The sequence below is a fragment of the Melospiza georgiana genome, chromosome 12 (genome assembly GCF_028018845.1).
Source record: "Melospiza georgiana isolate bMelGeo1 chromosome 12, bMelGeo1.pri, whole genome shotgun sequence".
NCBI classification, from domain to species: Eukaryota; Metazoa; Chordata; class Aves; order Passeriformes; family Passerellidae; genus Melospiza; species Melospiza georgiana.
The window spans coordinates 7,704,277-7,731,206 of NC_080441.1; the positions used below are offsets into that span (position 1 = coordinate 7,704,277).

General features: G+C 45.8%; 1 protein-coding gene across 3 annotated transcripts in view; it reads left to right on the forward strand.

Annotated features, from left to right (window-relative positions):
* PLS3 (plastin 3) overlaps positions 1-26,930 on the forward strand; it is a 49,764-nt gene that overhangs the window by 13,085 nt on the left and 9,749 nt on the right. For 2 of the 3 annotated variants that reach the window (XM_058032501.1, XM_058032503.1), the window contains exons 1-5: positions 5,701-5,779; positions 16,341-16,427; positions 22,966-23,129; positions 25,403-25,532; positions 25,963-26,095. In XM_058032501.1, coding sequence (XP_057888484.1) covers positions 16,361-16,427; positions 22,966-23,129; positions 25,403-25,532; positions 25,963-26,095 — 494 coding nt within the window. In that variant the 5' untranslated portion in view covers positions 5,701-5,779; positions 16,341-16,360. Of the gene's footprint in view, positions 1-5,700; positions 5,780-16,340; positions 16,428-22,965; positions 23,130-25,402; positions 25,533-25,962; positions 26,096-26,930 lie in introns of those variants that run through there. The other variant, XM_058032502.1, reaches the window with a different exon arrangement.

Consider the following 26,930-nt stretch of genomic DNA (forward strand, 5'->3'; position numbering starts at 1 on the left):
TGGCTTTGGTAGTAGCATTTATGTTTTAGTATTTAGAAAGTTAATCTTCTCAGGGGCAAAATCTGGCTCAAGTAGCTGGAAACTTTGCAAAGATGTTGCTCCTGCTCAGGCTGCAGAGTATTTATTGTTGATAGAAAGTTAAAAGGCCTGTGACAGACTTGTATGAAAATATGAACCTCTTCTAAACAAATCTGTACTCCTGTAATTTGCATTGTGCCACCATTTGCATTAGGATTGGTTTTTTGGTGCTTCTTAAAGCTTTCTTTAGTGTGTGTTAAAAGACCTTAGTTCAAAGAACTACATTCCTATTAAATGGCAGCTTTCCCATATTAATACATTCCATGAGGATGCAGTCCACATGAATGCTGTATACATCTCAATTGTAGATGTGTCTAAATTGAATGTTGCTAAAAATGGATCCGAATGGTTTTCCTCTTCAGAAATATTCTGTAAACAGTCACTTGTGTTCTGCAGTAGTGCAGCTCTAGTGTAAAATTCTATTTCCTTGAGTAGTGACTGAGGGTGGATAGTTATCTAGAGCACGTTCTCCTGGAGAGCAGAGGATTGCCTAAGTCATGTCAAGGACAGACTTGGGTGATGGGCAGAGCTGGCAGCTGAGATGAAAGATGAAAAAGTAAATTTGTGTCTCCAAGACCCTCCAACCAGAGGCAGTGCCACTCTTTCTCCAGTGGCCTGGTCTGTGTGTGCCTGAGCTGGCTCTAACTGGGATGCTGTGCTAACAGAGGGCCCTCTGCCCACTGCCTCATCTTCCTTGTGCTGGTGTCCACAGCCAGCCAGGGTGGGCAGACTGAAATGCTGAGGAGAAGGAAAGGGACAGGATGGCCTTTGGTTGATGTCAGCCCTGCCTGGGTGCAGTTTTAGTGTGCCAGGGCAGTTTCTCTTCTCATGCCTCAGTAACAGCCATTAGCCATTCATCTGATGCTGCTGTAATCACCCAAAGTGCTTTCTTTGTGATTGTTGCAAGGTGCCCTTTGTGATTGGTTAGGTGGAGATGCAAAACTGGCCTAAAAATATTCTCTGCTCCAAGTTCCTTCTGGTGGCTTGTCATTTGGCTCATAGATGTAGCAGACAGGATGGGAAAGTGCCTCAGAACTGGTGATGCTCTGCTCAGGCCTGCAGGACTGGCTGGAGAGATCCCAAAGGCACTGCAGACTCCTGCAGTGGTTTCAGTGCTGGCTTCTGCCCTGGGAATGCAGCTCATCTGTCAACTGCTTTTCCAGTGGGTGTGCAGAAGGGGTTTCCAGGTAATCTCTTAATTTCTTTCTCCCTTTACAAAAAACTCATTCACTGCCAGACTCCCCATGGCCCGTGATCTCCAGAGAATAACTTGTTCACTTTTTTTCCACTTCTCCCCTCTCCACACCCACCTTTTTTGTATTTTGTATTTAATAAAGTGGGTGACTCAGTACTAAATATAAAGCCTCCTGCTTCCGGCATCATCTGCCTGGGGCTCATTTCCTGGAGCTGACATCAGTTGAAGCTCCCGATTTCCTTATGAAATAGCAGGACATGAAATGTCCTTTGCGTGGTGATCTGGGCATCCTTGTGGACTTCTGTGGTGGCTGCTTGGCTCCCTGATCTAAGCTGTGAATAATTAGCTGGTTAATTGCTAAGCTGAGCACTGGTGGAGCACAGGGTAAATGGGGCAAGTCCTCAGACCTGTTTTGCACTGCAAAATTTTACTCAAGTTTGCAGGCGATTTTTAAAATAAAGACCAACTTTCAGTCCCTCCTGCATATGCAAGGTTTTTATTAAATAAGCATGAGCCTGACTAATGTCTTGCTTTCTTCCAGATGACAGGCTCGCTGACAGAGCAGCTCAGGAAGCTTTTAAGGGGGAAAGCTAGGAAATATGGACCTGTTTTTTCTTACTGATAAACTGAGGAATTAGGGTCAAATGCTTGCTCCTCAGTTGTCACATCTTTCTTTCCATAGCCGTTTACATTGATGGGATATACATTGCCATTGGTTGGCACTGAGGGAGAAAGCAAAAAGTGCATAAATCCTCAATTTGTGTCAAAAAGCACAGGTGAGAGTCTTTCTATCTGTCCATAATTTCATTAAAATCCTTACATTTAAAAGAGATTGTGGACAGAATTGGAGGAGGGGAACATGTTGCGCATGGTAAATGGTCACTGATGTCAGTCCAAAACAGGCTGGTGGGTGGCCCCTCAGCTTTGCTGTCTAAAGCCATGGCTCACAGAGCATGGTGTGTTTTCTCTGGTGAAGCAGGCTATTTAAGTTAACTGGTTTTCTCTTTCAGTTAGGTACTCTTTTGAACTTCTCCCCCTTCTCTCTCTCTCTCTCTCTCTTTAATTTTTAATTAGTTTTTGTAAGGAGAGGGGATGTTCCTGAAAATCCTTGATTTGCAGCACCAGCCCAGGCAGAGGCAGGAGACTGAGCCACCTTTGCAGCTCCTTGAAGGCTTGCCAAGGTTTCCTGATGCTCTGTTGGCTCTGGGATCTCCTGAGGCTGCTGTGGCCCTCTGCCCATGGAGGTTTCTAGCATGGGGATGCTGAAGTGGTTCAGCATGTCTTATACTCCCAAGTTGACAGTGAAGCTGGCTGTGTCCTGTTAAATAGATATTTTAGGCAGAAGCTAGAAGTGCCAGCAGTTAAACCCATCCCAAAAATCACTGGGACAGATGTGGCATGCCCAGGAACTTGTTCGTCACCATGGATGTCATCACCAGTTATGTTGAACAGCTTCCAACATCAGCATGGTGTGTCTTCGTGTTAGTGAGAAAAACAGCACTTCTGGAGTGGCAGGAGAACTTGGAGTCCACAAGCAGATGGTTGTCCTCTTCTGGACCCACTGGGGAGAGCAGTGGGGCTGCACAGCCCACTGTAGCCAAAAGGCAGCACACTGGATGAGCTCCCTTCCTCCCCCAGAACTTCACCAAAGGGTCTGAGCTCCCTCCCTTCCCCAGAACTTCACCACAGGGTCTGTTCTCGAGGGTTTGTGGTGAAAGATGACTCCTGAATTTACCCTTTCTGCTCCCCTGTCACCTGGCAGGCAGCAGCTGCCACTCCCACAGCCATCACTGAGTACCTTCTGGAGGGCAAATACGTATTAGTGGCCTCCCAGTGAAACTTGGCAGCTGGAGCTCTGGAGGAGATGTATCCCCTTGTGCAATGATGTGCTGGGGGAATCCTGCCAGTGCTGGAAGTTCTCTCTGTGCATAAACCTACATCACAATGTTCCATGCAGGGGAGTGGATGTGTCACCTGAGCACCTCAAGCACCTTCTTCTTCCCTAAAAGGCTCTTTTTTAAAGCAGGAAGAAGAGGAAAATACACTGCTATACTGGCTCTACCAAAAAAAAATTCCTATTTTGGAAGAGTGTGGGGAGTGGTGTGAGACCAGGCGTGTGAGGAAGTCTGCTGGGAGTGGAGTGCCCGGGGAACTGAGCGTTCGCTGCCTGCCACGCCACACCCGGGTGTGCTGAGTCTCGGGACATGACGTGGGGATGAGTGGTGCTGGCACCACCGAGCTGCTATTTTAGGTTTGACTTTAATTGCAGGTTGGACCGCCAGGACTGGATTTGGAGTATTCACAGAGCAGAGGGCTCTTAAAGCTCAGGAAAAACTGGCTATCTCTGGTCCTTTGCAAATGTGGGAGATGGGGATTTCACGTGCGCTGTGCGTGAATTGAACTCCTTGTGGTGGAGCCACTGGGGACCTGTGCTGGCTGGTGATGGGGCAGGGATGTCCTCTCCCTCTCAGTCAGAGGGAATGATTATACCTGATAGCCTGTAGGATGCTTTCCCCTTACCTGAAAAAAGAAAAGTGGGTAAGCAGAGGTGTAAAGAACCACGGGCTGGTGGCTTTTAGGCATTTTCCTCTGCAGTGCCAGTCTGCCACCTGCACACCTGCAGGTGCTGCCCTGCTGTTCCAGCAACACAGGTGACAGACACTGAGCAGACATTGCTTGTGCAATGGCTCTGCCACTGACAGAAAGTCACAGCCTGGCTTGGGAGCTGGGCTCTGGTGTGCTCTCCCCCAGAGCTGTCAAGCCCCAAAGCCTCACTAACCCCTGCAGGATGGATTTGTGCTGTGCAGTGTAGGATGGAAAGTGGAGATGCTAAACTTCACGAGATGAGTTTTTTCACTTTTGTTGCATGATTGCCCCTAGACTTCAGAGGCTGGATGCAGTCCCTGGTTTTGGTCAGAGCAGCCAGCTGGGCTCTCTGCACCCAGATGTGCTGTGATGCTGAAGCTGGCTGCTGGTGCAAATCAGCAGAGCTGAAATTACTCTTCCCTAAACCCTGCCTGATGTGCACTCAGCCTGGTCTTCGTGGACTGCAGAAGTGTTTTTCCAACCAACTTCTTTCTTTTTAAGTTACAGCTGCAGTTCTGGGCATAAAACCCTCTATTTTTGTTTCCGTGATGTTTACCATCCTGAGGAAGCTGGCAGGCTGTGGGTTTGGGGTTAGGTTTTTTGTTTTGTTTTGTTTTTTGGGGTGTGTTTTATACCTCCTTTGAAACTTTACAGCTGGAAGCTAAATTTTCAGGTGGTACCCAAGAAATGGTACCAGGCAGTGACTCACTTTCCTGGCTGATGTAATTTTTAAAGAGAAACAACAAAAAAACCACCCAGTGACCATAATTTTTAGAACAGTCAGGAGTTCTTCAGATTTTTTACTAATTCAAATATTGTGTTTATTAGTAAATGACATATTTTCCTTTAAGCTATGGAAATGCTCAAACATTATGGACTTAACAGGAGCAGAAATCTCTGAAATATATGATTATAGTTTGGAAAGCCAACTTAACCTTTCTGGTGATTGATTCTGCTCCTGTTCATTGCATCAGCAGCACACAGTACATGATGTTTCTGTTGCTTGTGTCTTCCTGGCTCGCAGCAGATGTCTGTTCCTGTTTCATCTAGAGCAGACAAGGATTAATTGCTGAGGTAATGCAATATATTACAGTATGGGCCAGCTCTGAACTCTGTATTTCATTTAATCTAATCTATTCAGACAATTTTTAATTTTTTTGTTAGTTTTTGTTTTTGAGGAACTATGAGGTGAGCTAGCAGGCAGCATCCTCCTTCAGTGCAGATTAAGGCCAGATAGGTCTGGATCCTGAGTATTCTGTGAGCTGCTGGTTGTTTCAAAGGCATCCATAAAATAAGTACATAAAGCCAAATACCAGCTCTGTGTTGCTGTTTGGACACGCTGAGAACGAGCAAATCAAAATCCATTTGTTCTAAAGAGTAAAGAGTGGAAGATGGATTTTTTGTTCAGTTCTTTTTGGGGCGGAGTTTGTGTTTTGTTTCTTAATAATTAAAAAAAATAGTTTGCTTACTTACATAAAGCCAAATACAAGCTCTGTGTTGCTGTTTGACTGGACACGCTGAGAACGAGCAAATCAAAATCCATTTGTTCTAAAGAGTAAAGGCAGTAGAGGGATTTTTTTGTTCAGTTTTTTTGGGGGGGAGTTTGTGTTTTGTTCTTTATTAATTAAAAAAAATAGTTTGCTTACCTAAAAGCTGTGTATCTTACTGCTTCCTATCCCAAGTGCCGAGCCATAAAGGACCAGGAGCTGTTTTTTGGGAGAATCCCCGCTCTCGGGGGATGCTCGGGGCGCTGTCGCGGCGTGGCCGCATCCCTGGGAGCGAACCTCCCCTCGCTGGGCGGGGAGCGGGCGGAAGGGAAGGGAGGGAGGAATGCTGGCTGCCCTGCTCCGGGCCGGGGGCGGGGGAGACGCTGCGGGCCGGCCGAGGCTGCGATTCGGCGCCCCGGGAGGAGAGAGCCGGGTAAGGAGAGCCGGGAGGGCGGCCCGGTGTGCCGTGCCGTGCCGGGCTGGGCCGGGCTGGCCGTGCGGGTGCGGGCCGCGCCGGAGATCGTCCTGCGATAACTTGTCCTGCTGCTGTGCTTTTCCCTGCTCAAAGTCTTGTGATTCCTCCTGCTGTAGTGGATGGAGGAAAACAGCTGAGGGCAGAGCGAGTTTCAGGTTTTGGTGTGTCTGAGTTTGGAATTTATCGGCGCGCCTGATAAACGCGTGCAAGCAGCAGCAGGGAGGGCTGCCCCGGCTGGGCATCAGCGAGGGATTCGTGTTTAGGGCTCAGGGTGTGTCCTCCCAGCTCTGGGTTTGTTCCATCTCTGTCTGCTGCGGGCTTTTACAAAGCAGAGCTGCTCAAACTTGCATGTTAAAGTGTTAAATATTTAAACCTGTGCCTTGCAGAAAGTGTGAGGAGCTCTGAGTGCTTTTGGGAAGTGGCTGTAGGCTGCTGGCTGTGTGGCTGCTGAACTTTTTGGGGTCTCTCACCTGGAGAGGTTGGGCTCTGAATGCTGCCCTGCCATTGCAGCTGGAATGGCATGAGGCATTACAGGCTGGCAGGATTTCATCTCCTAACAGAGGAGTTTATCTGGCTTGCTGTGGTTTCTGGCTATACCTGATGCTGGAAGCCAAGGCAGACCCTCTCTAAACATTTTAGTAGTCACTACTAGCTTAAAACACTTGTATACCAGTACTGAAATGCTGAATTTTTTTGTTCTGGAAACTTCATTTGTCTGCAAACCTGTAAAACACTTCTGGTATAGCTTTTTCACATCCTAATTTTGTTTGTACTGAATGTATTGCTCTGAGGTTTTGCTAAGTTATGTTTTATTAAACTGATACTGTATTATCTCTTAGCCAAAAGGCTAAGAAGAGATATTTCACTCTGCATTTATTCTGCAAAGCATCTGTCTCTAAAGAATGATTTCCACAGCTGGAGGACTCTCACACCCTCGAGAAATTCAAACTAGTGGTGAGGTTGCATGCTGTTTACAGGGCATACATCTCTCTAACCACAACATCTGTCCTAGGGGTATTGGGCACTGGCTGAGCTGGGAAACGGAGGGTGAAGAAGGAGGAGGAGGAAGCAAAGCAGCTTGAAGGGACCTAAGGAGAAGTTAGTGCTCATCTCCAGGAGTGCCTGATGCATTTTCCCAGCCTTGATGCTGGATGCATTTACCTAACCTTGAAACCTGCTAATGAGAGTGCATTTTGTGGAGGTTTTTAATGCTTCTCCAAAGTCCAAGAGTCACGAACCAGAGCTTGCCTGATCCTGAACTGGTGGCTGCTGTCTTTGGCTCTCTATCACTCCTCCCCATATTAAGTTAAATTATAGAGAAGTGTGGGGAACACCCTGCAGTTAGACTAAATGTGATTTCACTGTCATTGCAACCTCCTGGGAGGCAAAGCCAGCACCTTTCCTTCACTTTTGGCCATTTTGCATTAATTTTTGAGATTAATGTTTCTGATTTTGTGAAGAGTGGATAGGATCTACACCATCTATTCTGCAGTAAATGAGTGGTGAATTTACAGAGATTTTTCCTACTTCATAAGCCACTAGGACAGCTATGTAGTGACACTGATTTATTGCAGTCTGATGTTGCTTTCTTGCTCTGAAACAAATTAATCTGACTTCTTTCCCTTTTTCCCAAGTGCTTTCTAAACAAGATCACAGACAACAGGGGAAGGATGGAAAATGGTTTTTCTTTTTTCAGTAGCTTTTTCTAGTGAGAGATCTGTTACTGAAATTCCTAGGGTTTAAGACACTTTTGAAACATAATTACAACACTAAGGGTACGGTTTGTAGTTTCTAGTGTTTTGTTTCTTATTTAAGAAAACATTAATTGACACATTTCTCTGCATGTTTATCATCTGGGCAGCCAGAATTTCAGCCTTGGCTGTCTCTTTCTGGACAGCTCTATTTACCTTCAGCTGATAGAACGGTTTGCAAACTGCTTGCCCACAGCTGTACCTTCCAAAAGGTTGCACAGAACCCACCTTCCCAAAATGAACAGCTGAAACTCCTTTTGTCCAGCTTGCCAGGCATCAGCACCGTCATGCTGGGTGTTTGGCTTGCAGGAGCTTGTTTTTGCTGTTGAATAAGCAGTGACTGTACTGTGATTTAATTTAGGGATCTGGTTGATTCCCCCACCTGGGTGGAGAGGAAGTGTAACAGACTGAGTAATGCTCCTTGCTGCTTTATCGTGGCACCCTGGATATCAGTTCCTTTACCTGCCAAAGGTGCTGCCTGGGAGCAGGGCTGGAGCTGCTGGGGGGATGGAGAGTGTTCTGGGATTTGCAGGGCTTTGCCCAGCTCCTGAACCAGGCTGCAGGCTCAGCTCTTGTAAGGAACTGGGCTCCTTTGGGGCTGAAAATTGGGAAGTTGAGGGACATATGCTTAAAGCACGTTGAGGGTAAACCTGCAGGCCTCAGCAAGCAGGTGCCAAGCGCTTCTGGGGAAGAAAATTTACACAGATTCAGCCTTGTGAACCTCATTCCTCCTTGTTTATGCTGGCAGGGAACTCGCTGTCTTTTACACTGTTGCTCTGAGAGTCCCCTCATAAAATGAGGGATGCTGAGTTTTTGCAATGGAGGGTAAGAGATGGGTCCTTTCTTTAAGGCATTTATGGTTAAGGTACAGAATAAGCAGAAGGAAGTGTTAATGCTGCTCTTTTTTTTGGGAACTACACAAGAATAAGAATTACTATCAACATAAGAATTTCCTGAGAGGCTTGCATGACTTTTCTGTGTTTGAGCCAGGAATTTAAATGAAGCCTTCTGCGTTTCAGTCCATTAGCGACACCTGACCTCAGCCCCCTTCTCTTTTACCTTCTTGCACTTAAGTTTAAATAATCTCTGTTTGCTTTTGCAAGTTCCAGGTAGATGAGTGTTCAGCTCTTCCTTTCCTGAGACCTCTTGAAAGGATCACCTGTTCCATGTTGTGCTAGCTAGGTAATGAGAGTATTGCTCTTCTGTTTCCTCTGACATGAACAAACTATTTCAAAAGTTAGTTAAACCAACCTAGTGGGTTATGATTTCAAATGTTCTCTAACCCTGGAGCAGCTGCTCTACTAAAACTGGAGGTGTGTCAAAATGCAACACTTAGTAGGAGTATTTGTTGAAGAGGCTTTTAAGGATTGATTCATCAGTGCCTTGAGCAGTATTTTATCTGTTTTCTACTGTGCCCTGTAGATTATGAATGCTCTGTAGAGATGTGTAATACATTTTGAGCAAGGTCTGTGGGCTGGAGCTGTGAGCCTGCAGCATGATGGGGGTGTGAGTGCACTTGGTCAATCCTCTGTGACCATCCATCCATCCATCCATCCATCCATCCATCCATCCATCCATCCATCCATCCATCCATCCAATCCACTTGGCCCTGGTCTTCCATGACAGGAGCCTTCAAAGAGTGTAAGGTCTGCAGAAAGCTTTTAGTGCTGCTCCCTTCCATTTGAGTCCCAAAGCAGTTTTGTGTTCCTGTTCAGCCTCCTTCTGGTAGATGAGAGTGACCAAGCATCCATCCACGCTGCTCCAGGACTGCATCTTACCCTTGGTGTGCATCAGAGGCAGCTCTGGCTCAGGGGACAGGGATGTGCTGGGGGAAATTTCATTGAGGGCTGGGGAAGCTTTATTTTTTCCTTTCCATGGGCAATTGGAGTGGAAGCATTTGTGTTCTTCTGACTTGTGCTTCCTTCCAGCCTCTGGGCAATTTGGTGCCATGTGACCAAGCATCCTCAGCTGTTTGCTCTCTGTCTGTTTTCTCATATCTGTGAGACAGGGGGATTGCTGTACTTGAATCCCTGTGAATTTCTGTTCATATCCCCAGCTTTCAGTAATTTGGATGCTGCTGTGCAGGACATGGCTCTCCTGGGCTTTTATCAAGGGGCTGATTCCTGTTTGATGCTGTGAGCAAGTTTGATGCTGATTTTGGGTTTTCTCTGGGTGCTGGCTGCAGTTCAGTTCCGATCATGCTGATCATTATCCAGGCCTGACCACACCCCAGAGAGCTTCCTTGGCTGTGCAGGGCTGTCAAAGGCATGTAAATTGGCTGATGGCTCAGCAATTGCTTTTACTAAGGATTTAAGATGATTGAAGCTCGTGAATCTGGTTCTGTCATGAAGGGAGAGAAAACACTTGGACCAGCATGCAAAAGGGGAAGGATCAGGTTGTCCAGGCTGCCAGTGGATGTTGGGGTGGTGGATAAAGTCTGTGGATAGGAAAAGTGATTTGCTGCATTTGTTTCCATACTGTTGGAGTGGCCCTGCCTCTCTGCAGCCCAGATCTCTGCTGGCATCTGCCCAAGTGCTGCTCAGAAAAATACCTGGCATCACTCTCTGCAGGTCTAGCTGGGAGAAACTGAGCTTGTAACCTGGACTTGCTGGAGGAACATACTTGTCCAGAGGTGGCTACCCCATTGAGACATGCCTCCAGATCTGGAGAGAAGCTCTGGCAAGCCGAGAGCAGTGACTAATTCCAACATGTGTGTCTGCTCCTGATGGATTTGGCAGATTTTTCCCCTGCAGCAGTGGTGGGTTGTGCAACAACTGGAGCAAAGTTTCACAGTCCACTCCCAGGTGATCATAAGCATAGCAAGGAGCTTGCCTCTCCCAGCATGACAGTTTCAGGAGTCTGAAAGGATATAAAGCAAAACCTGCTGGTGGGACTTCTTCTGCTTTAGAGGTGCTTCAGAAACAGCAGCTGGAGGTAATCTCAATGTGGAATTGGGATGGAGTGACCTGGAGGGTGCCTGTGCAGTGGGAATCTCTATCTGCAGCCCTGTGTCCTTTCCCTGTGATGCAGCTAGTGGGCTACACAGCCAGCCAGGAGGTGTTCTGTGTGTAAAGGGAGCTGGAGAGCTGAGTGGTGTAAGGTGGTCCATTCAAATGGCCAGGCAAGCTTAAAGTAATTCATAATTAAAGCTGAATTTATGTAGTTGGTCTTGGCTGTTGAGGTGAGTTTTTTGGTGCTTTGCATGGCCAAGAAAAGCTGAACTAAAAAAATAAAGCTAGATTTGGGTAATGGCATTGCAGGGTTTAGGGTACAGTGGTGTTCAACAGTTTAAGCACTGCAGACCTGACAGCAGAGCTGTAGATTCACTGCTGTTGAGCCTGATGTGTTTGGGGCTGGGAAAATTTCACTGAAGGGGAGATCCACAGATGAGAGATGCAGCCACTCAGCCAAATGTGGCACCACAAAGCAATGCCTGCTCAAAGCATTGTGTGCCCCTTTCTTCCTGAGGCAGGGAAATCAGCTCCCTGAGTGCATAGGAACACCTCAGTGTTTGTGAGCACAAGAACCACAATTGTGCACAGAGCAGCACCAAACTGATTTCAGAATCTGCATCATCATGCTGATGGTAAGGGGTTAGGCACCACCATGGTGGAGCCTCTCTGGATGGGCAGCATCTCCTGATCACTGCTCCTACCAGGATGACATCTCTCACCAAAGGGTGAAGGGGAAGGTCTGGTTTCAGCCAGTGCCTCTGACCAGTGGCTGTCTGGAAGGTAATTGCCAATTAAAAGTTTATGTGCTTCCATCAGCTTGGTGTTTGCTAACAACCACATCCAGGGTGTGGGTGCTGTCTTGTAGGAATTTGATGAGCAAAACACTGTGGTGAGCATTTGACGAGCACACAAACTGATGATGAGCTGGAGAGGATGGATTTTATGATAGGTTTTCATTTACAGGCCATCAATCCCTCGGCCTTCCTGTCTCCCTCCCAAGCATTGGAAACTGTTTACCTCAGACGACTCATCAGAGCAAGTCTGTACACCATCATGTCCTCCTGTCAATGTCAGTTTGGGACTGTTGTCTGTAAAACCCCAAAGGCTTTGCTTGGACTGGACCACTAAAAGCAGCCATCAGAGATGATGGTGGAGATGATAGTGGATGTGTCTGTGCCTTCTCCTCCCTGCAAACATTTCCAAAAGCAGCATGGGCCCAGGCCTGTGCCTGTGCAGGAGGGTTCCTGCAGCGTCAGGAGATTGCTCTGACAATCTCAGCATCCTCTGCAGCTTCCACTCACCTGGGAAGGGAGGCAAAGAAAACTCAGGCCTGGATCCCTTGCCGGTGACTCTTCCCTCACTGCCCTGAGGGGCTGCTCTGGACTGTCCTGGCAGCTCTGGAGTTGCAGAGCCCTTTGGGATGGGTACAGTGCTGCTGGCTGCTTTCAGAGGGGCTGGGGAGGGTGAAGAGGGGAGAGCACACGGCCACCCCACTCTGCTGTGCTGCTCTTTCTTGGCAGGGAGCAGCCCTGCCTGCAGAACAGGGAGGAAGAGGAGGATTAGGTGAGCCACAGGAGGCCTGGGGGCTGGATCCTGTGGCAGCTGAATCACTGAATTTCCTCCAGACTGGCCAGGCAGCCCCAGGGCTCTGGCACTTGCTGTGGTTGTGAGGGGACCGAGTGCCTGGCTGTCCCACTGCTTATTCCAAAAGATGTGTGCTGGCTTAGTGGTCACAGGTGTGTGGGGTTGGAGTATTCTTAATTAGCTACTGCTAACTGACTTGTCTTCTGATGTCAGGAGCTTTTGTCATGAAAAGGGAGCAAAACCACAGGTTCCTCAGAAACTGAGTCACTGCTCCAGACCAGGTCTAGCTCACTCGTTGTGTTGGATTTTTTTTTTTTTTTTTAGATTGGGTGGAAATAGCACATACTAATACCTTTTTGTTGACTCCTGATTGTGTCTCTGCACTGGCCTGTTTGAGTAAACAAGTTGATATTGTTAATCAGTCATTGTAGAGATATTAAAGGAAGGCAGGCCTGGAAGAGATGAAGCACTCAGTTTTCAGAGTAACACAGAGCTGCTAAGAAAGTAAATTCTTCCATTTGGATCAGCAGCAAATTCCAGCTCTGTTTCTGTTGGAAGTGTTCAAGTGGCTCTCAGGAAATATTTGGTTGTCATGTGCTTTCAAATTTGAATTAATCTGCCAACTTTCAAGATGTACAAATGTCTGAATATCCCCCCTTCATCAGTTTTCTACCAGTGCTCTGTGTAATGGAGCTTCCAGGATGCAGCTTCCAGGGCTTCCCCTCTTGGGGAAGAGTCTTGAGAACATTTTTCTCTGTGCTTGTGAGTGCTTTTAAGTTGCTGTCTGAGCAGTTAATCCACCCGAATATCCTGGTTACCTTCTGGCACTAGTGCTGCAAGTGCTGAGTGCCTCAGCAGAGGCATCCCTCCAGTGACAGCCCTGCAGTGGCTGTCCCCAGGTGGCTCACAGCTGTCAAAACACACGCTGGGACAGCTTTCCCTGACCTGCCCCTATTGCAGTTCTGCAAATAAACTAACCCCAGTTCGGTGACTGCAGTGTGCTTAGAACCTGTAAAATTTATTTGCACAGGAACTTTATACAGCCAGTCTCAGGGAAGGAGTTGATATTCCACAACCTTGTACTTAGGCAGCTCTGATCTGTGTCCCAGGTAGTCTTGAGAGGACAGAAAGAGGCTGCAGTGTCTGCCAGCCATGCTCTGCTGGGCAGGTGCCTTTGTGCATCTGTGTGTGACAGAGCTGCCCTTGCTTTTCCTCTGTGGGGTGAGGGATGAAGGCAGGATGAGGGATCTGGAGCAGGGATTGCTTCCTTGAACACTTTGTTTATCTGTGCATTGACCCCATGGGCTGTCAGCCACCAGAGTAAAACTTTTCTCTTGTTCTGAGATGGGTGTTTCAGTGTCTCTGCCTGTCCTACCCTGGTGGAGGCTTTGTTGCAGTGTGAGTGTGACCTGGCCAGGCGTGAGCAGCGTGGAGAGTCCCCACAGGGCTTCCAGGGAGGCAGCTGATGTGTGATCCCTGTGCCAGGGTGATAAAAGGGCCTTTTATGTCCCACAAGACAAAGCCTCTTGTTTAAAAATGCAACTGAATGAAAAACACGATTCTGAATGCCCTAGACTCAGCTATTAAAAACAAACAAACATAAAACCCCCCACACAACAAGAAAGAGAAAAGCTCCCCTGCCCCCAGCCCAGTGTCCCAGTGATGGTGTAACACCTCTGCATTGCAGAAAAGCTCTGTACAATTGCTTTGGGAACTGTAACTTTGTGGCCCATTAACCTTTCCATGGTCTGTTTTGTTATAACACCTTTCCCTCCACAGATAGCCCTGACAAGGTCAGGTGTCTGCTTTTTCTCTGCTATTTTGAATTCTCCCTCCCTTTCAAGCAGAGAAATAGAAGGAAGAAGTGATATTACAAAAACTGAGAGTGAAATCTGTTTTATGGACTGAGCTGAACAGTCTAGGGATTGGAAGGAAGATTTTTTTTTTTAAGTCAAGACCCATACAAACAACCCTAGGGCATATCCAGAGCATAATATTTACCTGATAAAGTCAAACAGAGCAGCATTTTTTAAAGCTCTCGGTTTATGGTGGTGTTTGCTGCTTCTTTTGGTGTTAAAGATGTTAGAGATAGTCAGCAGCAAATTAAATTCCAATTAAGTGGTTAGGTAATGATGCTTTGGGAAATCTCTTTTTAAGGGAAATCCTCATGGTTTGAAAATGAATTGGTGCAAATGAGAATTAGGAAGAAGGAAGAACTTGTGGAGGAGCTTTGGCTCAATTTTCATCTGTAGCTCAGCCTCTCCTGCCTGGCAGCTCGTGCCACCTGCCTGCATAGCCAAATCTGGCCCTGTTCTTGGTAGCATTCTCCAAGTGTTTCTGCCAGTTGTGAAATCCATCTCTTGTATCATGCAACAAGCTTGCTCAGAGCTGATTTTCTTGCTAAGCAACTCCTTTATCCCCTGGAAATAGCCAGGTTTTGGTGGCACTGAGGCTTGGCTGAGGCACCCATGGGAGTGCTACAGGGAAGGGGCTGCTCCAGGAATGGAGACAGATCCCACACTGGAGATCAAGCAAGAAAATCAGTGCTGCACACAGCATTCCTGCATCTTGCAGGGACCTGCATGGTACCATTGCCTTGGTGAATTAGCCTTTTTACTGTGAAACAGTAAAAAAAATACTTTTATAAAGATTTATTTTTTATCTCTGTCAGTCTGATGTACCTTTGCTGCGATTCCTCCCTCTGTCCCATTTTTTTCTACTTGAGCCCAATGAAATTTGTTGTCTTGCTGACTGTTCAACATCTTGTTGTGCTGCTACTACTGGGAGGTGGGGTCTGAAGTGCTTTCCTTCGTGTCTCTGCAGTGATGCAACTCTTGTTGAGTTTCTCTGTTGCGAGCACCTGTCTGAGCTGCTTTCCCAGGCTGCCACACCTGCCCATTGCTCTCATCTCCAACAGCTTCATTCTTTCCAGACTGAGTGAAGTGTTACAGAAAATGAATATTTACAGCTACAGGCAAGCTTGTGTGAGTGCTTGTGAAGGCAGCTGGGAGTCTCAGACAAAAGAAAGTTGCTAATCAGAGCACAGGCATTTGTTAAACTGAGCCTCTTGTTGCTTGAGCCTTGAGCCAGAGCCAGCCTGTTCAGGATCCTGCTTCTGACAGTCTGTAAACCTCAATCCACCCTTTACTTACAAAGCAGGAGGCAGCTGTGTCTGTTCCCATAGGCAGAGGAGGAACATTTTATTTCTCAGCTTCAGGATTGTGGTGAACAATGTAGGAGCTGGAAAATCTCGGGATGCAAATCTCATTTGAAGTCGCACCAAGCCTGCCTAAATCCCCATTACAGACCCTGAGCTAGAGCTGGCAGAGGTGTTAGAATGTGCTTACCAGTGTTTCTGTTCCTTGTTGCATCAATCATGCTCTCTCATGGTCAGAGTGCCACCAGGGCACCCGATGCCCTGTGACGAGCGTCTGGGATGGGATGTGTGTAGGTGTCTGACTTGCTCCCATCCCTGTGGTGATACCTCCTGTCCAGGCACTTCATCAGTGCTTGGAAAGGAGCATGATGGCAGATGGGTGGAGGAACTCTGTGCTCCATCCTCTGTTAGACACCAAGCAGATCTGGTCGAAGCAGAGTTTCTGTGAACTCGAGGTCTTGCTGTTTCTCAAGCTCTTCTGTGCTTGCTCATGGTGCTTCTGCCATTCAGGGAAACAGGGGCCATGCAAACAGCCTGTTCCTTGCAGCTTTTTGGGAGTCTGACTCTGGGGAAGCAAGTAGGTGTTGATTCAAACAGTTTTCTTGCAGAAGAACAAACTATTTCCTTTTTGCAAACAGTACCAGGTACACTACTTTGTGCCAAAATACCCTCTCCATATACTGTTCAGAATCTTTTATTTGGGTTTGGTAGCTGTGTGCTCTCCATTAATATTTTGACACTGGATTCTGATTTTGTTCAAAGTTGTGGAAAATCTCTGGAGATGTGAGTTCTGACCTACAGAATACACTGACAGCAGGTACCTTAATATGTTCAGAACACCATAATCATAAAATAACATACAGAGCTAAATATTGACAAGGCTAATGGGCTTTTTGACTTGTTAAAGAGTGTATTTCCCATCTCGAGTTTGACACATCTGTTTTCTTAGTGGAAAGATAAACATGGTCCCAGGAAGTGTGGTGACACTGGTACTGATTGTTGCTATGCTGCTGTTGGAAACTGTGTTGTTGAATGCAGCCTGGTTTCATACAGTGTTCTTTTTCTCTCTTTAGATACTCCCTAAATTCATGAGATGGCCAACACCATGCAAATCTCCAAAGATGAGCTGGAGGAACTCAAGGAGGCCTTTGCTAAAGTTGGTAAGTCACACAGAGGAGGGCACCTTGCTCCTGTCTGCTGCACATTTGAATTGGATTTATCCCACCCCTGTGATGAGCAGCAGTGCCAGCAGGATGTGGGCATTCTGCTGGTCTCATGATTGTCTCTGTGCCAAGGAGTCCCTTGGCAGCTTTGCTGCTTCTGGCTTGTCCCTTTGGCCAAGGAGCACAAAGGCAGGAACAAGGCAGTCTGGCTATCAGGGAGCACTGGCAGACAGCCCTGCACTCTTGCTCCAGGGTGGGCTTTGTTGCTTCCTGATGGCAGAAGAAATATCCAGACAGGTTTTGCATTGCTTTGGCCTTGGCTGCACTTCAGGGCTTGCAGGGTGCTCGGTTCTGGTGGTGTTGGTTTGGCAGATTGGCTGAGCTGTGTGCATGGTCAGTGTAGGTGCTGCATTTTTGGCTTGCACAGAGTGCATTTGGGGGTTTGTAGTCAAAACTGAATTTGTTTACCTGGCCTCAGTGGAGCAGCTTGTGATGATCAATGCCCTGTGCTGAGCACACCTCCATTGCCCTCTGCTGGCTCCATCTCTGCTGATCTCCCTCAGCCTGCTGAGCTTCCTCCAGGGGCTGCTCCTCCTGCCTCCCAGCTTTCCCCCTGCCCTGGCATCACAGAATCTCTGGCAAGCTGCTTCAGGAAGCTGAAATGGGCAGAGAACTGACATAATGGAAAACATGTTTTTCTGTTGGTTTAGTTTCTTGCAATGGCTTACTGAAGGGTCAGAGCACCAGCAGGGAGGGGTGGGATGGGCGCTGGAGCACAGCCCTGGGGGACTGAGGTCAGTGTGTTCAGCTGGGGAGCCACACCCGGGACTGGCACTGGCCAGGATCAAGTTGCACAAGCACTGAGAGCCAGCATTTTGTTTTTCTTAGCTGGACATGGGCATCACTTGAGCACTGGTTATATATATAAAATCATAGTTGCCTCTTATCTGTATTGGGTGGTACCACCTTCCTGGGGCAGGGTGGCTGTGAAAACTCTCACTTGTTCAGAATTTCCCATCTGCAAAGAGAAATGTGAATTTCAGAGGCAACTGATTCTCATGGAGCAGTAACCCCTGTTGGAACCTGAAGGAAGTTGCATTTTAAGGAGTTCCCTCTCCTCTCTTGCCCTTCTCAAGACTTTTGCAGCAGAGGGAGATGTTCCTTGGGAGGAAGCATGGTGTTTGTCTCTGTCTAATGTGCCTCTTAGTGCAGTCTCATTAAGGCTGAGATGTAGGCAGCCTGTTCTGTCCTTGGATACATTTAAAATTATTAACCTCTCTGGAATGTGGTGGCTTTTTGTCATTGGTGTGGAGGAAATGATCAAGATTAGGTTGGAAACATGGAGCAACACAAGTCAGATCTTGGTTTGTTGTAGGAAACCAGCTCACCCTGCTCAGGATGTGGGTCCCTGTTTGGTTTTAAATTATAAAGACAGTGTCAGAACTTTAATATTTATGAGGAATGTGCTAATTATCCTGGACATACCCACAAATGAGATAGGATCTGCTAGTTCTTTTCAGCTGCCTTGTTTTGTGTGCTTTAGGCATGATAGAGCCCGCAAGCATGTGGGACACACCTGTCAAGAGTGTCTCTAATGCTCTCATTCCCTTTATTCTTGCCTGAAGGAGCCATGTTTGCCCTGGGATATTGGGCTGGTCACTGCCTGGTGACTGCCTTTCACTGTGAACTGCTAATAGCATCTCCAGTGAATGTGATCAGAAGCTGGACTAAGGCTGCTGTGTAAAATGAACCCCATTTTTCATCTCCCAGCAATCTGGAGGATTTGGAACACAGCTGAGAACCATGGTTATAGCAAAACTCAGCTGGTTGGCTTCTAGGATGTCATGAAGGAGATGTGGGGAGGAGGAAAAATTTCACAGGGTGCTCAGCAAGGTGTGTCTTGCTCCAATGCACAGCTGGTTGGGCTTCCTGGAGACCTGCTTTAACTCCAGCATGGGGCAAGCTCCTGCTCTGCATGGGTAGGTTGATGGGGCTCTAAAAGTGTGTGTTTGACCAGCTTTTCTGTCTGCAGCTGACTGGATTGAGACATCTGGGGATGCTGGAAGGCAGTGAAGTGTGTTAGTTACTATGTGCTCTGTCACCACTTACCTTCCATGCCACTTGAAGGTATTTTCTCTCTCCCATGCAACTGATGTGCTGTTCTCTGACAGCCAGCCAAAGGCATGAGTCCCATAGACATCCTATTGCTTATTAAAACAGTCCACAGGTGAGAAACCACTGCTGAAGGTTATCACCAAAGCCAGCTATAGCACAGACAAGCAGCTCCCACCATCCTATAGGCAGTTATTTGTCTTGGAACTGCTCCAAGGGGTAAAGAGCAGTGGGGGAAAAAGCTTTGTAATGTTTGAAAACAGTAATTAGTGGGGCATTGGAACTGTCTGGGCTTGGAGTGACCCACAGGTTAGTGGGAGAAGAACAGGTTGCTCCAGATCTCATTGGATCTCTGAATTTGTTCTGTGCAACAGGTGCCTGTGTGGGTACTTGGCCAAACAGGGGCACTTCAGAGGGGAGGCGTGGCAGAAAAAAATCCACAAACTTGCTCTGTTTATTTGTCTTCATTCTCTCTCCTTCTAAGATAAGCAGAGATAAGCATCTTTTCTGGAAACATGAAGTACTCAAAAATCATAACTGGGCTGAACACTTTGTGCAGCACTCCAAGGTGGTAAAACAATGCTTAGGGCAAGTAGGGATCTGTGATCCTGTGCTCCTGCTGAGCATATGTCCTTAAAAGGAAACGTGTGGGTTACTTTCCCCCTCTAGCATCCTGTTATTTAAGCTATTTTAAGTGCTTGTCCTCAGGAGGAAGCTGAGCTGGAGCTTGAAGCAGCTTTTGGGATTCGTGGCGGCTTTGCTGCGCCACCTGCACACGGCAGAGGTGCCGTGCCTGCTGCCATGACCTTTCCCAGCTTTAGCACCCTGGCATGCATGCATCTTTCAATAGAAATAGGAAACTTCAGATGTGCTGTAGTTTCCTTTCCATCAGGCAGACTATAATGAATCCAGGCTGCAGCTTGTCTGTTAAAACAATTTTGCTTTCTTCCATTAGTAATGCTGGGCAGGCCGCCGAACCATTTCATTTGGGATGGCTTCTACTTTGACAGCCTCTTCAGCTGCTCAACACCAGCTCAGATTTTGTTAGAGAGTTCTGTCTGAAGTCAGGGCCTGTTGCAGGACATCCAGCAAGGCACCACATTGTGGGCCTGCAGTGATGTTGGAAATGGTTTTGGATCTGGCTGGTACTGCAGAGGTAGAGTTTTTTGGTGTTTAATTTTTTTTTTAAATGCTGCTTCTTTCTACATTTGATGCCAGAAGGGGAACAGAGACAGTAGGAAGGGAAGCAGCTGCCCTATGGAATAGGGGTCTCAGGTCTATTTGTCATGTCAGGCTGGTTGACATGTTAAGAACAGGTCCATTTTCCATCTCATAGTCAATCACTACTTGACTCTGCTACCAAGCCAGAAGCACAGGCCAGCACCACTTTATGGTAAAACCAGCAGTTTTAACACTCAAATCTGCCCTTCTGTGGCCAAGAAGTAAAACTTGAAATGAGAGCATCTTCAGTGCAAAACCAGAACCTTGGTGTGTGGTCTTACAGTTAAACTAACAGACCTGATTTACTTGTAATCCCCATCCCAAGTGTCTGGCACATGGGTGCCCTTTTACTCTGTGAAGTAAATCAGTGTTTAATTTTTTTCCCAGAATACTATGGAAGAGTAGCTTGTACAAGTGGGTGTTTGGGATATTGTTAAGGGTTGCAAGAGCTTAGGTCCTGAGTCCTGAGGATCAAAGGTTATGAGTGAGTTAAGGTGTGTCCTTCACACTTGATTTTGTGCTGTTTGGTTGAGCCCAGTGCAGCCTTTGCTGATGGGCAAAATCTTTCTTTGTGCCATGCTGCTGACCTATGTGAGGTCCCTTGTGCATTTCAGTGGCTCTTTGTGTGGCAGAGCTCCTGTTTATTTTTCTTTTTAGTGCACAAAGGTAAATCTTTGAACTAAGCACACCTGGAGAACTGGGAAGATGCTGATTGCAGGAGTGAATGAAACCAAACTGGGCAGATGTTGACCCAGCTTGGTGTAAATGCCTCATGCCTGCCCTGCAGGGTTTCATATGTAAAACCAAGATCTTAATAGGTTTCAGCATCCTTTTATCCATGTGTCCCTTATTGAAGTTGCAGACTTTGGAGCTCAGTTTTATGCTGTCTCACCTAAGAAGCTTCTGCCTCATTAAGTACCATGTAAGGTTTTATCCCTTCTGCATCTGAATAGGCTCAGACATAGCACATGCAAGCCTGAATCAGAAACACTTCTGAATGCTTAACCCAGACAGATGAAGAGTAAAACCTTTACCAAATCTGAATCAAAATTATATCCCATCAAGGATTCATTTTATATTTTGAAGTCTTAATTTTCTCTGTCCTTTCCTTGCTGTTTACATTTACTCTTAACATTTGGGTAGCTGTAAAACTTAGGTGGTGGATTGACTGGAAGAAGTGATAAACAGATGTTTTTGGATTTACCTGCTTAATTTGGGAGCATGCTGAGTAATTTTGGTTGGTTCAGTCAGGCACAGGCAAAAGCAAGGGGGTTGGCTGCAGGCTGAGGGTGAAAGTAAAGTTTTGTTTTAGGTTCATAGGCCTTGGAGATTAGGAAATCACTTCTTGACTTATTTTCCTCACTGGCTGTAAGGAGGGGAAAAGATGCATATTGCAAAGTTAGATTCAGTAATAAAAATACTGTAATAGAAGAAGCTGTGATTTATCTAGAGGGGAAATAGTTTGCTCATGACATCTCAGGCTGGACTGTTAATAAATCTTGCCTTTGTAAGCTTGTATTATTTCAGAATAAAATTCTGAAATTGAGGGCCAGAGAGCAGCCTATTGTTATCATTAATCATTGCCCCAAACCACTTTATTTCCTCAGCACTATTGTAAACACTGACTTCTCATGAAGTAGTTTAGTGCATTATTATTCCATGGAATTGATGCTCTTCTTTAGTCTGAGACACAGAGACTGGGGTGTAGGAAGGAGTACAGGTTTGCTCTGGTTACTTCAGTATTTGCCACTGAGCAGTTTCACTTTCTTTCTGACTGATAAAAACAATTTTAAAATTCCATATTCCCATATGGATCTAGAAGATGAGGACTGCAATGGTGAGGTGCAATGGTTGGAGTGGTGGTGCAAATGTACTGCTTGCTGAAACACTGCTGTGAAGCAAAACCTAAAACCCACAGAATCCTCATTAAAAGTAAATTGACCTCCACCATTTGGTTAAAAAATAACCCTGGACCTTAGAGCTGTCCTGATTGTTTTCTTTATTCTTGAAAGTATCTACCTTCAAGCATAAATACTGACCCCGGTGGCTGTGGTGAGATTCTCTCTTGAAGACAACCAAATTCTGGGGCTGGTGCAGCGCTTCAGGCACTAAATTAACTTCCCTGGGCTGTCTGTAGCACTTGCCTGCAGCAAAGGGATTTTAGTATTTTGTTACTGAGCCAGTAACAGCACAACGTGCCCTGAATCCCTGCCTCCCCAAAGATGGGGCTGCAGGGTCATGCTGGTGTCTTGAGGTGTGAATCTGGGCTGTGCAACCACTTCAAACGCTCTGTCTGCTTGGGGACCCAGCTCTGCTGAAATGTGGGTGCCAGCTCTGCTGTGAGCAGCACTCTGCTCATCCTGGGGAAGGAGGCACCAACCCCTGCCTGTCCACAAAACCTCACTTGCCTGAACAAGGTCTGGAGATGCTGGATTTGTGGTCAGTCGATGTGGTGATGTCCCCAGAGAGGTTGGGATCTGTGATGTGCAAAGCTCCAGTGTCACACCAGATTCTTGTTTTCTTCCTCCGAAAGGTGACACTATCTCACTAAACACATGGTGCTGCTGTGGCTTGGTGATAGACTGTGAAAGCCAATGTCCTGGCAGAGCATTCTTGGGCAGCAGTAAAATATCTGCAATTTGCTGTCAGTGTTAAATGGAGAATATCATTGACAACATGGTAAAAATGCAACTGCAGAGCTGGCTTGGTGTTTTTAGTTCAGAATATAAGAAGTGCTGTGTTTCATGACCATCTAGACCATCTATTTTTAACATGCAAGGACTGTGGTATTTAGACACAAAAAGAGACATTCTGGGGATTGTTTATGAAAATACAGATGTTCTGTTGTGAAACTTTAACACCAGACTGGTCACATGTGCCCAGAGTCATCGTGGGCAGTCCTGCTTCAAAGCTGCTGTTGCCAGAGCTGGAGGGCTCCCAGGACTTGTGCTGGGGCACTCTCTGAGGATGTGCTGTGTGTATTTACTGTGTGCCTTTGGTCCCTACGGGTGTCCTTTAAACTCCTTGATATTTTTGGTGTGGCCATCCTGCTGTGTGCCCATCAGCAGGTCCCCAGTGTGCAGGTTGCTCTCCATGAAGCTCTCGGACATGGGGGGTCACATTTTTGCCCCTCTGTTGGGGGTCAGTTCTGTCAGGTACAGGGACATTTCTAAAACCTTCTGCTGCCTCGTCTCTTCCTCAGACCTCAACAGCAATGGCTTCATCTGTGACTACGAGCTGCACGAGCTGTTCAAGGAGGCCAGCCTGCCTCTCCCTGGCTACAAAGTGAGAGAGATCATCCAGAAGCTCATGATTGATGGTGACAAGAACAAAGATGGGAAGATTAGTTTTGAAGAGTTTGTCTATGTAAGTGATATTTCTGAATTGCCAGCAGCCTGGTGGGGAGCCTTTTGGACAAAGCTAAGGAAGACCATAGAAGAGATTGAACCTGACTTCTCAGCCACTTTAACCTAATCCTAATTTTCTTTTGACAAACTTATCATTCTAGCCATGTAAAAATCAGCTCTTTGTACAAGTATCTGTATATGATCAGACTTTTGTGCTGTTATTGACAGCCTTTAGATTTGGACAGAGGAGAAATATTGGTTGATTTTTGAACAAAAACCAAACAACCAAAAAGAATCCATATGGTTTTAGTGTGTGATAGCTTCATTGGAGGCCAAAATACTGTTTCCACATGATGTGACAACTGGAAAGAAAGACTTGCAATGATCCAAGCTTACAGTATTTACTGGAAGCTGTTCAGTTTTTCCAGGCACACAGATGAATGCTTGTTTTCCCTGTGTATCAGTATAACTTCCTTTCTCGGTTTAATGGGACTGCAAGTATTTGCTAAGGAGTTCAAAGGGCATCTCGAGACACACTTGGATTTGTGTTAGGTGCTAATCTAGGAAAATTCAAATCTCTTGCCTGGAAAACGAATAACAGGAATAAGGTGATGGGTGCAAGCTGGAAGATCAGTGTTTTTTAGTAGAAATAGGCCAGAATTTAAACATTTATTAATTTTGACAAAAATGCAAGACTTCTTCAGTGTTTGTTTTTCATCCTTTTGATGCTCTGATGACTGAATGCTGAAGGAGTAATTAAAAAGTATGTGCAGTACATTGAGGAAGCTGTTTTCATGTCAATTAGTTTTCTTGATAGTTCTTAATTTATCTTCACTTTCTGTTCCTTAATTGTTTTCAGACCCTCTGAACTTTTTGAGTTCGGAGCCGATTAGTAAGTTGGAGTTTGCAGTTTGTAAACACTTGCATGCTGGGTGCATGTTTCAGCTGTTGGTTTGAGCTGGTCTATAACTCTTAACTTTGCACTAGGAAGGAAGAAATAAATCTCTTCTGTCACATTTGAAAGGTACCAATGATTGAGGAACGACAAAATGTCTTAGGGCAGCTGAGGTGTACATTAGCAATGCTTAGCTGGATGATTTTTACAAACTGAACTCTTGCTCTGAGCATTTTTGCTGGAGTTTATGGTACAAAGAATGGCATGAACTGTCTTTACATTGAGACCAAGTGATTTAGTGGTACCTCAGCATTAGAGCACCTATTCTCAATAATAGAGTAGCTAACCCGGTAAATTTTAAAATAAATTGATCTAAAATAAAATCCTTGTGGTTAAAGCCAATCAACCAGAAATCCCCAACTTTTGGACTCTCATATCTTCAGTCAGCTTTACCTGATCAACCTCTGCATGCTATCAGGGGATGATTTAGCTGCACTGTATCATCATTTTGATTTGCCACCTCCCTGTGTTTAAGGGATGGGGAAGGTGAGGTGTGACAACCAGCAGCCTGACCCTGTAGTTTCATTGTCCTTTTCTGGGTAGTGTTTAGAGAACCTCTACACATTTCATTTGTATTTTCAGCTTGGTTTAAACTAGTTTAGTTTAGCTTTGAGAGAGTTACAGTGGACTTGCAGCCACTAAATGTGTTTTTTTACTAATAGCTGCTCAGTTCTATAGGGCCTTGGGGCCACTAACAGTAGCATCCAACCTGTGCAAATGGCATGTGCAGTCTTCTGTGCTAAAGCATCTCTTCTGCTCTCCAACAAGAGGGTGTTTCACCAGTCAGGTGAAGCCTGCTGTTGAGGAAGGGGGAATCTTTACTTGGATCACTCGTTACACTTTATTGCAGATTTGACTGTTATATGCTTAAAGAAAGTTGTTGTTGTTGGGTTGTGGATGAAGTCTTTTGTGTGAACTAAAGCCACAGTCACATGAGCATCTGGCTTACACAGAAGGGTTAAAATTGCACCACAGCTTTCTCAAGTTTGGCCCTGCAGGACCTGCTGCATGTGTTACCTGTGCTCAGACTGCAAAGGTTTCATGGTTTTTTCTTGTGGTCTCTTGAAATCTACTTGTAAAGGTAAATCTGTGCAAGGTACTTCATGCCTAATGCTTCTGTTTCAATAGGCACTTGCAGTGTGTGTTTGAGAAAGTGGGATGACTCTGCCCACTGTCCGTGTCAGATTTAATACCACTACACCCTTGCTGGGCCCTTCACGTTTGCTGATTTTACTGTGAAGTTTGCTTTAAAGCTGAGAAGAAATAGCTCCTTCTGTGGTCCTTTTTCGTTTATGAAGATGGATTTTTCTTGCCTAACAGAGCACTTTCAATTGTAGATTTTCCAAGAGGTGAAAAGCAGCGATATCGCTAAAACGTTCCGGAGAGCCATTAACAGGAAGGAAGGAATCTGTGCCATTGGGGGCACCTCAGAGCTCTCCAGCGAGGGCACCCAGCACTCCTACTCAGGTACCATCTGCCTCTCACTCTTCTCTTGGGTTTTTGGAGGTCCTGTGCCAAAACCAGCCCATTTCTACCACACCATGCCATGTGCTGTGCTCTAGTTCTCTGAGAGCAGAGTGATCTCGCATCAGGGTGAAAGCAGGACAGAATTTATGTGCTGCAAATTTAATAGTGTAGAAGTTAAATGTGTTCTTATTTGCTTGCTGATTAAGTCCTTGTGTCACACTTGAGTATGATAAAGTTGTTAAGTATCAAGTAAATAACAGAAATATTCTGATAGTTGTGTACATCTTCTTTCTTTGTACTTCATGTGACCAAACAAATGTATGGTAATGATAGTCGGGCTGTTATTTCCCTGGGCTATTGTACTCGGCTTCTTTTGGGAAAATCTTTGTTATGAGAAAACCTGTATTAAATTTATGATTGGTTTTCTTAGAGGAGGAGAAATATGCCTTTGTAAACTGGATAAACAAAGCCCTGGAAAATGATCCTGACTGTCGGCACGTTATCCCAATGAACCCAAATACAGATGACCTGTTCAAAGCTGTGGGAGATGGCATTGTGCTATGGTAAGTAATGATGGCTCTTGAATTAAAGAAGTTAAAAATCAGCAAAATAACTTTCTGAAAATGCACTTTGGGCAATTTTCATCCTGTTCTAGGCTGGTTTTGTGACTGGTGTGTGTGCATAACGTTTTGCACATAATAAAAGAGGCTCAGTCTCTCAGGCTTTTGTTGCCATTGTGTGATGCCTCAGCTTTGGTGCCAGCTGATATTTTCATCCAGTGCTTTTGTTTGGGCTTGAGACTGAGTTTGCTGAGGGGGCAGAAGGTGCTCTGTGGGAGCAGGAGTTGTCCTGGTGCAAACTCAGCTGGGTGCTGAATAGCTTGAGGAGAGGCACATGTGATAAATGACCCATTCTCTTGGATGTTTAGGCAGACAGTGTTCTCCATGGGAATGTTAGTGACCTTATTATGCATTAACCCAAAAATGGATTTTCTGGGAGTCTTCTTGTTCTTTTTAATAACTGCACTAAGTAGGTTTGGTGACTTATTCTGTTACATGCTGAGAACAGAAGGCATCCAGGGCTGCTAAATACCAGCAACCTTCTGTGTATGAGATTTTTGTTGGTTTTATGGGTTAGGTTCATTTGTTTTATTGTAAGTGAATTAATGTAGTGGAGAACTGGATCAGCCTGGAATTTCAGGATCTCTGTATCAATACACAAAGTAAGTTTAAGTGAGTTACCTCTTCTCTTTATACTGCTTTTATTTTTTAACTTTAGCTCATGATGCATATTTTTAGTTTATTTATTTCCCAAGTTTCAAGCAATTCATGGTTTTAGGCAAAGACTGAACTGAGTAGGAAGTAGTTCATACTACAAAGTTTAAATTTGCCATTTTTG